Source organism: Theropithecus gelada, chromosome 8 (genome assembly GCF_003255815.1).
Source record: "Theropithecus gelada isolate Dixy chromosome 8, Tgel_1.0, whole genome shotgun sequence".
NCBI lineage: Eukaryota > Metazoa > Chordata > Mammalia > Primates > Cercopithecidae > Theropithecus > Theropithecus gelada.
In genome coordinates, this window is record NC_037676.1 from 143,145,267 (window position 1) to 143,159,028 (window position 13,762).

Sequence of the window (13,762 nt, forward strand, 5' to 3'; positions counted from 1 at the left end):
TATGTGCCAAGCATATGGCAGTGAGTAAAAGATGAAGACACTTACTTCATCATGGAGCTCATTTAAGCTGAGACCTAAAAGGTTAAGTAGGAGCTGGCTAGTCAGAGAATGCAGAGATGATGGCTCTAGGAAAATGCAACAGAAGGTATAAAGGCCTGAGAGGAAGAGTTTGGGGTGTCTGAGGCACTGAAAAGACAAAATAATTGTGCTATTAATGAGTAACAGGACAAAGGCCCAAACCTGGAGAAATCAAGAGATCAGATCAGGATTTAACAACCAAATCTCTGAAACTCTTTAGTCCTTCCCAGCCTTTCAAAAACATGAAATAAATAATGTAAAAACTGATATAATCAAATAACTCCCCAAACAGGACTTTCTGCACTTGATAGTCTTGCAACCTAAAATAACACTGTGAACATTTACATTTAATTCAATATTCTGAATCAAAACTGTCTTTAAACCTAGAAAATCATGATGTAGTTGAACCCATGTTAAAACAAAGTCCTTTTTAATACTTTAAAATATAATCTTCCTTGGATGGGACCTAAGGTGGATTCTTTACACCAAATTCAACCGCACAATGAGCTTGGTTCAAACGCCCCAGAATGCTTTAAGGATACCTTAAAGGTTTCAGTTCAAGGGATACAAATATAGTCTGCTCTATTATTTTTAGCTTGTCCTGGTATTTTATGTGTCTTCTTAAATTGGGACACTGTTGTGCTTTTTGAGGTTAATGTGACTGATAAAATCAAACGTGTGGTTTAGAATGTCTAACTGCAGATAGAGATTTGTATATTATTTGGATTTGAGCTTTTTACTGTGTCTTTATCTACAAGTTGTAACTTTTATACTTGAATATAACCAATTCAGCCAATTCCTATATACCAACATCTTTGTCCTTATCACACAAAGTTAACCAGCATAAAAACAAGGTTTCCTGCCTTCCTGTCCTGGTACAAGAGTAACATGAGGGGAGAGAGAGGAAGTTTACTAAGATAGTTACACACTGGGCAATCACAATGGAAGCAGTGTCTGCAGCACCAAGAAGGGACAGGACAACAGCTCCTAGGTTTTGTCAGAACCTCCTCTGAACAACTCAAAAGCAAAACCATGAGGAGATGGCTTGCTGCGGCCCTACACAGGAAACTGATTCTGACCCCTGACACGATCCCTACCTTTTCCCATCTTTTATATGTGTGAGCTCTGTTCTCTCTTACCCAACCCTAACCTCTATCATAATGCATATTTCAGTTAAAAATAGTTTTATTCATTTGTTCTGACAGCCAGCAAACTTAATTGAAAAATAAGTTGTTTCCATCAATCGCTTTGGGGTGAGTAAAAATACTATAATCTCTTTTCTTCCAAAGTTCACAGTTTTAAAGTCACACTGAAAAAAAAGAAATCCAGTAGCTGATAATTTAATATCCCACTGGTACTGGATGTGTAGATCTTGAATCCAAGAAGGAAATCAGAGCCTTATTGTTAATCATCAGTGCTAACACAATGTTATCATACAATGAAGGTGGCAATATGCAAACGAACTCCAGCAAATCCAGGAAAAGATCAAAATTTTCAACAAGTATAGAATTCTTTGGCTATGAACACTATTGGTCACACTCACTTATGCTATACATTTCTGATGCTGAGAAACTAAAATTTTAAAAAGTTCCCATTCCCAAAACTCTTTAAAATCCAAGAGTGTGAATTTAACTCAGCAAAATATTTACTCTGAGTATCTAATTACACAAACAAGTGAACAAAGTGAATACTAAAATAGTTCTAATATCGCATGTTTTGTAAATGTTTAAAAGCCTAGGAAAGAATCAATAGATGACAGCAACAACTAAATAAAAACCATTTTAATGGTGAAACTGTAATTTGGTGCTAACACACTAATATCCCAGTGGTACCAAAATTTTTACCCCAAAAACTAAAATGAATCAGTCTATACCTCTACTTATAAAACCGCAACCTTTTACAACAGTGCAGCTTCCTCCTTTTAAAAATCTTTCCTAAGTGGAGTCATATTATATTTAAATCTATTTGAAATCATAATAAAAAATATTTTTATTATATTCTTCATTAAGAACTTTATTTCCTAACTTATACATTCTCTACTACTGTAAGCAAAACAGCTGATCTGCTTGTAGTCAAGCACAAATTACATAGCATTAACTTCTCAATATGTTTCCCAAATACTGTCTTCAATGTTACAATGAAAATGCTGTATTTTATATTTACATTTTTATGTGAATAAAAACCCTAAAAACATTAAGAAAGAAAACTGTTCATGCATGGTATTCCTAAGCCCACCTTACAATAATATGGAGTTTCAAACTGAATATACAATCTTTACAGTGAGTAAAGAAAACTAATTTTTAAAGTAAAAAATACATGTTACTCTTTTTTCCTACAACCCTGTTTAAGTTAAAATTCCTTTTTTCCTTAAAAACTTCCAGATTACAGAATACATACAGATGTCTTAAATTAAAAGAAAAAATAAAACTATTAAGAGACATGGGACAGAACATTAAAAGATAGCTTAATGCACTTAAAATTCGTTTCCATAAAAAATATTTTCATTTACTATATGAAAAGCTATCTAATTGGTTTCATGTAATAGCTGTAAACCCATACCAAATCAATTTCCATTTTTCCTCAAAGTTTTAACCGTAAATATATTGAAATAAATTCTGAAAAACATTTATCTACCTTTTCGGTGCAAAAGCATGAATTTAAACAAAACTGAACGTATTTTTAAGTTATTTATACCTTTAGCCCAACACACTGGAAATGGACTACAGCCGCTTTTCTCCATATAGATGGCACCTGCTGGTTTCAGGGCCTCTTGGCCTGCCAGTTCCAACAACATACACCCAATCCTATAAAGATCAAGCCAGGAGTCCGCACACAAAGTCCCAGTTCCTTGCTGTGATAGTATTTGCTTCGATCCACAAGCAAGACTAAGGTTCCCCTGTGTGCTCCTTTTTTCAGAGCTTGAAGCAAAATTTGGAAGGTGTTCCTTCTGTAATATTTTCCAGCAGCTTGAAGAATGCCTCTCAGTTACAGAATCTTCTCATGCTTCCGCAATCTGAAACACAGACCATCCTGGCTAGATTAAGCTACTGAACAGAATGAAACCAGCTAGTAATGTGACCCCACGGGTCTGTATTCCTAGATTCATTCAGGGAAGGAGAAAGAGGGAGGGAAAAGAGGGAGGAGAAAAAGAAGGCCAGTAGCCAGTAACTTATTAATATGCTAATCTCACCCTTCTATTCAATTCATCCAGCAGTCTTCTGTTTACAAAACTGACAACCGATTCTAAAATCGAGTAAGCTGCAAATCAAGTCTGACCCAGATCATGTCTGTAGGTGGCTTCTCAAACCATTTTTGTTTTCAAAGTCATGCCTTTGTCATTTTACTAACCTAATTCTTTATGACCTTAGAGTTAAAATAATTACTTTGATGAAATAAAAATCCTTTCTGGAAAAAAATCCTGATCTATCTATGTCTCTATGTCCATAGGTACCCAAATATTTTCGTGGTAAAATATTTTTCCTGGTTGGTACGCTCATAGTAAGTGTATAAATTTTAAAAACTCTCTCGAAAACAGAAAATCAAGAATTTGAGGTAGCCACATTCTTTAAAATTAGCTTAGGGAATATTGAGGGATCCAAGAGGCATGATTTCCTTTCTTAGTTTCAAAACATAAGCGAGTAATAAACTCATACTAAAGAAGACAGACAGAAAAACAACCTTACAATCTGTACTAGCAACTTTTTAAAATGCAGAGCTACTTAGTTTTTCCATTCAAACTGTGAGATAGTCAAGATCATCTCAAAAACTTAGCTATCTAAACACATTCCACTTTAGCAGTAAGATAATTAGTAACTAGGCTCCTGGTGCCTTTGTTCTCTGAACATACATAAGACACACTGAGACTCTACAGTTCTAGCTTTCCCAAATGTGGGTAATTTTGTTAGTAGTACACTTGTATAAACCAATCAAAAATCAAGTATTTTACTGAACAGTGAAAATGACCGAGGCTTTGTTTATGAAGTCACTAACTTCTGAAAAGAATAGGTTAACAAAGCCTGAGGAGAACAAGAGGCTTATTTGTGTCCAGTGATGCCCCAGGACAGTTGTTTCATTTCTAACACGCTACTTTTGATGATGGCTTTGTCTCTAGGTTTACTTCCAGGCTCCTAATAGTAGCCAGAGTTCAAGTGACCTCTTCTATGCTCCACTGAAAACACATCATTCACCAGCGTGAACTATGACCCCAGGGAACACTGGGAAGAAAGGGGCTCCAGAAAAATGCAAGCAAGCTAGAAAAAGAACAGAGGAAATAAGCAACTAGACAAACTAGAATACATGAAAAACAATCCCCAGCCTCCACCATTACTAAGAGACCAAGACTGTAAAGGACCACTGCCATGATGGGAAGGATAAGAGCACATTCACCAGCAAGCATATCTGACCCACTCCCGTGAGAACGGACTGGAGTTTAATCTGAGCCATTGACTAACGGACTGTACAAATAATCCAAGCACACTGAGTCCACCTTGCAACTTATGGCTGTCAAAAGTTACAAAATAAAAGCTACCTTCATTAGCAACCTACAATTATATTCTACACACGAAGTACTGATTACATGTAATTTTCCCATCTTTTAAGCAAATGTGGTATTAAAATTCTTTTAAAAATGAGAGCACTAAGACTAAAGACAGGGTCATAGACTAGGAAGAGGCACAGGAGTTAGCAAGCCCACTCGCTCATCTACAATGCCAGGGTCTTCACACCACAGCACACCACCCCACCACAGGAAGGATTTTTTAGTCAGACTGAACACCTGCCACAGGACCAGGTGAGCAGGAGAGAGAGTGGTATAAGCACAGGGTGGTAGTGACTGGAGCTAATACAGTCGCAGTGATAGAGAGGACCAGAGAACAAGTGATGGAGAGAATGAGGGAGAGGGATAAACCTGGTTTCTGTGACTTTAAAGTGATCAGTAGATGGGCACTTTTTCTCCTACCACTGTAACTACTTCATAATTTATTTCAATAATCTACCAAGCCCACTCGCTCATCTAAGATGCCAGGGTCTTCATACCACAGCACACCATCCCACCGTAGGAAGGATTTTTTAGTCAGACTGATGAGCTGCCACAGGACCAGCTGAGCAGGAGAGAGAGTCATATAAGCACAGGGTGGTGGTGACTGGAGCTAATGCAGTTGCAGTGACAGACAGGACGAGAGGACAAACAAGAAAAGTGAATATAGAGAATGAGGGAGAGGGATGAACCTGGTTTCTGTGACTTTAAAGTGACCAGTAGATGGGGGTTTTCTCTCCTATCCCTGCAACTACTTCATAATTTATTTCAATATCCAAATATCATCTCCTAATGTGCAAGATCTTGAGAGTATGGGAAGATGTTAAGATATGAAAGAGCATAAATTACCCAGGTCAGAGACCAAGGAGACTAAGTAAAGACCAGATTGAAACAGCAGCTATGGAAATGTTAGGAACCAACTCATGCCACAGAGAAGAACTGAAGAGGATACAGGTGATACTGCTAGCAATAACCTATACCTTTTATCGAGCAACTATAGTTATATATAAAAAACTGCATTTAATCCATAACACAATCTCAGTGAAGCAGCTACTTCCCGGTTTTCACAGAAGACAAAAATGAAGTTCAGAGAGGCCAAGCAACTTGCTCAAGGTCAAAGAGCTGCAAAATGAGGCAAGTACTGGCTACTTTGGTGATACAGTGTTTATTATTTTCTTCCTGACAAATTATGCTTTTAAATTCCTAATCCAGTGACATCTTGAACAGAAACAGACTACAGATAATGGCAATGTAAGTGAAAAAGGGTAAGCAGTCCTCTATATTCCCTTATTTATGAATTCTACATACTAATATAAAAGCCAACCACTTCTTTAAAAGTTGCGTGACCTTTACATGAAACTCTTTTAGTACTGGCATATTTTAAAGCAATTCTGGTAAATCCTACTTGAAAGGTAAACTCTTGTCTTTACCTTCTAGATATACTCAGAATACATGTATTTCTCACCACATCTCCTGGCCTTACCCCGGTCCAGGCTGCCTGGATTATAGCCATAGGCCTCCTACTTGGTCTCTCTGCTCCAGTTCTCACCGCCCTACACTCTATTCACAACTCTTCTGAGTTGTGCACTGATCCTTCCAAAACATCAATCACACAATTTTACTCCTTTGCTTAAAACTCACCAACAGTTCCCCAACTTTCCCAGATTCAGCACCTATATACTTAGCACAGTCCGCAAGGTCGTGCGTGATATGGCTCCCCTCTATCGCCAAGGATCCACTAGTTTCCTTGGCACGAACCATACTGACCTCCTTGCCACTCCCTGCCCACGTCAGGGACTCTGCACTGATGTCCCTCTATGTGGGACACTCTTGCCCCCGCGTTATCCACATGGCTTGCTCCCTTCCCCCTGCCACATCTATGCTCAAATGTCACCTACTCAACGAGGCCTATCCAGACCACCCTGTCTGAAACTGCATGGCCCATCTGCTCTCCCTGCTTCACTTTATTCCCACAGCACTTACAACTTTCTAAAACACCTCATGATTTACTTAAACATTCAGTTTATTGCCTGGCTGCCCCTACTACAGTGCAAGCTCCGTGACGGAAATTCTGTCTGTCCTATACATATTGTCTCCAAGGCCTTACTAAAATGGTAAGATGTGTAGGCCATATTCCACCGACCCGCCTATCACCTCTAAGTAATGAGAAGACGGTAAAGAGAATTTTTCTTTTCAAGGCTATGGTCACAGAGAAGGTATACGTATGTCTGGACATCAGTGACAGTATGGCGTGCCTCCACCCTGGGCACTGCTTCACTTCCAGATCTCAGTACAGTACAAAGGCTTGGCACATACTTATTGAATGAATAAGAGAACTAAACATTATGAAAACTTTGCTTTCTCAAGAATATGAGAAAAGAAAAACGGACATAAAGTCTAGGAAAATCATGTAGACTGCCTCTTCCCACCCCACATAAAAAAAAAAAAATCACGTAATTTTGTACTGATACTCCTATTAAAACTTTCACCACAAATTTTAATAGAGCACAAATGAAAATAGTGTGTGAGATTACATAAAATCATCAGGGTTGCAAACAATGTTATACGCAAGATCAGTAAGCATAAGAGAGAACTCTAAACCCCTTCATATGATGTACAATTTTGTCCAATCTGACTTACCTACAAAACCATGACCATATATGAGAAGGTCCCTAGGAATGAACTATTAGGAAATGAACTACTTGTAAATGTCACCAAAAGCAGTTCACAAAATACCAGCCTAACTTTCACATTTCTCATATAACTGTCATAATTTTGTCTCTCTTAAGGAATACCAAAAACCATGGCAGCACTACTTGGCAAAGTAAAGCACTGATAAATGCTTTTATGCCAATCCACAGGAGGAATGTAAAAAATTATTATTCATATCATACATGTATACTTCTAAATATATCATCTTTCACCTCTTTTATGTTTGCATCAATCAGAGAGTTACAGATTTAAATAACTTTGACAGTTTTACAACATGGTTCCTCCAATTAGCACTTGATAATTACAATATATCCTAACTTTAGAATGTCAGGTATCTTATACTGCACTCATTTCCAGTAAGATTACTAATTACCATTCCTGTCATTTTGTCATTTTGTCTTGCTGTTTCCACCACGAAAACAATTTTTCAAAAATTTTAGTCTATCAACAAAAATTATGACTCGGTTAAGACCAAAGAAATATTAGTCATAATAAATCTAATCACCTTCCAAAGACAAACAACAAATTCCAACAAATACCAACAAATTCCAAAAGGCGACAGTATTGGCATTATTCACTTTCTTTGCAAAGTTTCTTAACAATTACTATACCTCCCTTCCGTTATTCTTGAGGAGCTCTGGGGAAACTGCAGAAGGCACTGAATTTGTAACTGGAAGATGCAAAGGAGCCCCAGTTCTGCCTGTGAGACAAAGAAAATCATTTCAACATCCTGAACTTCAGTTTCTTCATCAGTAAAATGAGGAGAGCAACAATACCTATCACTTATTGAGTACTACGTGCCAGTCACAAAATAGCATAATAGCAACGCTAATAATAATGAAAATATAATTTTAACATGATGATACCAAGTGAATGCTAACTCTGTACCAAGCCTTCTTCCAATAACTTTAAAAATGTTGACTCACCTACCTATCACAACAAACTACCCATGGGGTAGATACTGTTATCCCCATTTTACAAATGAAGAAATCAAAGCACAGAGAGACCAGGTAACTTAAATTCACAATGTCACAGAACTTTTGAGTTGCAAAGCTGGAAATCAAACTCATGCAGTCTAGCTACAGAGTTCACGTACTTCACCAATTTGCTGCAGTGCCTTCTACCTATTTTCTCAATTAATACTTTTAACAACCAACAACATAGATGATATTACAATCCATGTATGACACATGAACAAACTGAGGAACAGATAAATTAAGTAACATACCTAATATTACAACTAATTGGTCAGTTGCAGAGCTGGGATATGCATCAGGCAGTTGGACACCAGTCAGATGACACAGTTAAACCACCACCTATAGTATCACCTACCTCCAGATGCTATAAAGGTTTCCAGAGAAGAGTCTGGAAACAGGCCTACAAAGGGCAAATGAATCACAGTGAGGACCAACGGGACAAAGAAAGGAAGAGAAGAAACACAGCAAAGAATATGGGACAGATTAAGCTGCTCTTATCCCCATGCAACATCCTAATTCACCAAATCGTGAGGCTCACGTGATAGCCCTCTGGTGTCAGTAATCCTGCCCCAATACAAATTCAGATAAAAGTCATCACACTACCTGCTAGACATGTAGCTGGTACTTGACAGATGTATCAAAATCACCAGAAAATAACTATAACCACTAAATTAAGCAACAGTGAAATACAAAAAATAGATGGGAAAATGCAACTCTTACCATGAAAACCTTATTTAATATTTCTGTCAATTGGGTAAGACAATAAAATGTGTATTCTCAAGTACCTCTAAAATTAATGGCATAAAAACTATTTCATTATCTAAAAAGGCAAAAACAACAAAACCCTGACCTTATTAATCTAAGCAATATTTTCACGGACTCTAATTAATGATAATTTCTTATTTTTGTTTTGCCATACAGACAGAGATCAAAGCTAAATTCCAGATTTAGAAACTGTTGAGAGGTTAACTGCTGTAATTGCTTTCTTTTAAAGGCTCCTGAAATCTGTAAGAAGATGTTGCATTCGTTTTTCAGATGCAGTGGTAGAAGCATGACAACACAGGACAGAATAAGAAGCTCACCAAAATTTTCAATCTATCCATACATGTTATAAAACAGAGGGTTTTTTTTTTTTTTGCTTATACTGACCATAATAATGCAAATATCAAAAGGCAATCCAGTAGTTACTTAACACTAACGTTGTCCAAAAGAAACATAGAACTTTTATTTTATGGAAAATGCATATACACACATGCAACTTATTTAATCACCATCAATTTTTTTTACCCTATAAATGCAATTTATCCACAGTTTGACTGCTCACCTTATTTAACAAATAGCAACAGTATCAAGCAATTGTATCTTTCCAAGTTAGGTTAACTTTCCAAGCTAACTGAAGCAGAGAAAAACACTGATAAGGCTGTAAAGGTTCTGGGTTATTCGTCAGAAATTGGGCTTTGCAGTCACAGACATATTAATACTGGCCTGGGGGTCTGATGGTGTCAGGAGGACCCCTTGTGGTAAATGTGAATCCCTTCTACAACCTGCATTTCTCAGCTAAAAGTGAAAAATCAACAATATACATTTTAAATTTATCCCTCATGACAGCCTGAAAAAGCTAACCATTACTACAGACTCCATACTCTGTATCAGGCCAGGCGCAGTGGCTCACACCTATAATCCCAGCACTTTGGGAGGCCGAGGCAGGTGGTTGACCTGAGATCAGGAGTTCAACACCACCCCAACATGGTGAAACTCCATCTGTACTAAATACAAAAATCAGCCGGGCGTGGTGGCGCATGCTTGTAATCCCAGCTACTTGGGAGGATGAGGCAGGAGAATCGCTTGAACCTGGGAGGTGGAGGTTGCAATGAGCTGAGATTGTCCAGTCTGGGCAACAAGAGCAAAACTCCATCTCAAAAAGGAAAAAAAAAAAAGTGTATATATGTGGATATATCAGTAGCATCTAGTGTGGATCTATCCCTCATCATATCTATATTCCAAGCAACAGACATAAATAAGCTTTTCTTCTTTCCAAACGGAGCTACACGGTAGTTGGCTTTTTTGGTCAATTTCCCTCCCATATGCTTTTGGTTTTGTCATGCTGGTATGAATGGATGCTATTCCAGCTTACCAAGAGATTTCAGGAGTCACTTTTCTAATTCTATCTAAAAATGTGTATCATTAAGAAATGTTAAAACCAACCTAACACCCATTATAATAGCTGCTACATTTTTTAAAAATAGAAAATAAGGTTTGACAAGGATATGAAGAAATCAAAACCCTTGTGTATTGTTGATGGGAAGGTAAAATGGTACAACTGCTATGGAAAACAACATGGAGGCTCCTAAAAATATTGAAACTAGAACCACCATAAAGATTCAGTAATCCCACTTCTGGGTATAATCCAAGGAATTAAAAGCAGGGTTTGGAAGAGATATTCAAACACCCATATTCGTAGTAGCATTATTCACAATAGCCAAAAGGTAGAAGTAACCCAGGTGTTTGTCCACAAATGAATAAAAAGTATGTGGTATATAAATTCAATGAAATACAATTCAGCCTTAAAAAGGAAAGAAATTCTAACACATGCTGAACCTTGAGGATATTATGTTAAGTAAAATAAGCCAGTCACAAAAAAATAAATAACATATGATTCCACTTATATAACATACCTAACACAGTCAAACTTACGGAAGTAGGTAGTAGAATAGTGGTTTCCAGGAGATGGGGCTGGAAGGAGAGAAGCTGCTTTATGGGCATAGAGTTTCACATTTTCAAGATGAAAAAAATTCTAGAGATCTGTTTCACAAAAATGTAATATACTTAATACTACTGGAACAGTAGAGTTAAAAACTGGTAAATGTCAAATTTCAAATTTTTTAAAATTCATTTTTATCACAATTTTTTAACTTAAAAAATGTTAAAATCATTTTTAAAGAGTAAATCTCATATTTTATAACAAATCTGCAAATATAATTATGTTTACTTTTATAAAAGAGAAAAGCTTTGAGAGCTTAAGAACAAGTCTAAAGTGAGAGAGACAGGAAAAAGAGACAACAACCAATCACTGACTAAGAGCTTAATATTGTTCCAGCCCTGTATAAGGTGGCTTTATGTGTATGTGTTTTAAAATGTGCTCCCCTAATAAACTTGGAAGTAATTACTAATATCATCATTTTCAAGAAAAAGAAAACTGAGGCTCACATACACAAGGACTTGTGACACAATTAGACTGTAAAAGTAAAATGTCAAAGCCACATGCAACTCTGAAGCCCAAATCATCTTCTCCATCACCCTAAATTTAAAGGTCCATTCAGTTTATTTCAAGTATCCTAAAACTCAGACTCAGCCACATAGTATTAGATGTGTGACCCTGGCACTTTTTTTTTAACTTTCTCTCTATTACTTAGTTTCTTGTCAGTTAAATAAAGTTTAAAATGGTATGTATTTTTCACAATTATGATAATTAAATATTATAAGCATAAAGGGCTTTGACAGCACCCATAATAAAGGCTCCATGTCACTGTAAGTGCATCATTACTGTCTGCCTCTTCTGTGCATAGGCAATAAATTAAGCAGTAGGGATCCCAAAATAATTGGAACAGAGTCCTATCCCATAAGGAGTTCACAGACCATCAGAAGACAAGCACACAAATCAGAGTACCCAGAAGTCTAACTTCTGGGAGATTGGTCTAACAAACCTCCAATAAATCTCCTCTAAGTTTGAAGGCAGTTTGAGGCTTATAATAGGTTTATTTGTAATACTGAAACACTGTTAACAGCCTACATGCTTGATAGAAGGGGAGTGAATAAATAAACCTCGGAACATCAAAATGAATGACTATTTTTAAATGGTGTGTCTGAAAATTTTTCACCGACCCTGGAAAATATTCATTAACAACAACAACAACAACAATGAAAACGTAGCAAAAGAGGCAGCTCCCATTCCTAAATTGCAAAGATTTCAAGAGAAATAGATATTTGAAAACTCCTTTTTCTTCTGTCCTATGTTCCATTGCACCACACTCTTGCTGATCTCTCTTTACTTCTCATTATTTTGGGTTTTTGTAGCTTCTTAAGGCAAAAACATAGATAATTGACTATTTTTTCCTTTTAGTTATATAAGCACTTAAAGTTATAAAGTTCCCTCTTAAGTACTCTTTCAAGCTGCATGATAAAGACTGATGTTACATTTTTACTATTCTGTTTCAAATAACTTTCTAATTTTGAAACATTTTCTAATTTCTCTTTTGATTTTAGACTCATGTATTATTTAGAAAGGTATTTCATTTCTAAGTACTAAGGACTTTACTGGATATTGTTTCTTTAATATATTTGCTTTTTACGTTCATTTATTCTTTTGATCAGAAAATACACCTGCATGATATATTTGCTATGAGTTTAACTGGAAAAAAAGAAAATACAGGCCAGGAGCAGTGACTCACATCTGTAATCCCAGCACTTTGAGAGGCTGAGGTGGCGGATCTAGGCCAGAAGTTCAAGACCAGGCTGAGTAACATGGTCAAAGCCCCATCTCTACTAAAAATACAAAAATTAGCAGGGTGTGGTGGCACACACCTGTAACTCCAGCTACTCAGGAGGCTGAGGCACAAAAATTGCTTGAACCCAGAAGGCGAAGGTTGCAGTGAGCCAACATCACGCCACTGCACTCCAGCCTGGGCAGCAGCGCGAGACTCTGTCTCAAAAAAAAAGAAAATAAAATACAATTATTAAATACATGGTACAAAATTCAAATGGATATGCAATGAACCATAAACATCATCCCCCACTTCACCCTATTTTCTTTCCATCACATTCTCTCTAGATAGAATCACTGTTCCTAATTGTTTGTGTAATCTTCTAGAGGTGTTCCATGCATATACAAGAACACACATATGCAGATACAGTTTCTTTTGCATTACACCAATATAATGCATTTTACATACTCTTCTATACCTTCTTAAAACTTACTTTAAAATGTATCTTCAGCCTAGGCAACAAGATGAAACCCCATCTCTATAAAAAATACAAAACAATTAGCTGGGCATGGTGGTGCCTGCCTGTAGTCCCAGCTGTTCAGGAGGCTGAGGTGGGAGGATTGCTTGAGACAGAGGAGGCTGAGGCTGCAGTGAGCCATGACTGTGCCACCGCACACCAGCCTAGGTGACAGAACAAGACCTCATGGTTTTTTTAAAAAATTAAAAAATTGAAAGTATCTTGCTCATTATAGATTTTTTTGCATAAATTTTTGATTGTTAAAAATACTGTAGGCCACGTACAATGACTCATGCCTGTAATCCCAGCACTTTGGGAGGCCAAGGCAGGAGAATCACTTGAGCCCAGGAGTTCGAGACCAGCCTAGGCAACATAGTGAGACCCCATCTCTACAAAAAAATTTTAAAATAGCTGGTTGTGGTGGCACACACCTATAGTGCCAGCTTGGGAGGCCGAGGGGGAG

General features: G+C 37.1%; 1 protein-coding gene across 49 annotated transcripts in view; it reads right to left on the reverse strand.

Moving 5' to 3' along the window:
* PTK2 (protein tyrosine kinase 2) overlaps positions 1 to 13,762 on the reverse strand; it is a 358,952-nt gene that overhangs the window by 277,058 nt on the left and 68,132 nt on the right. For 23 of the 49 annotated variants that reach the window (XR_003120911.1, XM_025395124.1, XM_025395169.1 and 20 more), the window contains one exon: positions 7,936 to 8,024. The exons of 23 other annotated variants lie outside the window; for them this stretch is intronic. Coding sequence is in view for 2 of the 26 variants with exons in the window: in XM_025395120.1 (XP_025250905.1) it covers positions 2,773 to 2,872 (100 nt within the window). In the remaining 24 variants the exon portion in view is untranslated. Of the gene's footprint in view, positions 1 to 2,772; positions 3,204 to 7,829; positions 8,025 to 13,762 lie in introns of those variants that run through there. 3 more of the 49 variants (XM_025395125.1, XM_025395120.1, XM_025395121.1) reach the window with 3 other exon arrangements.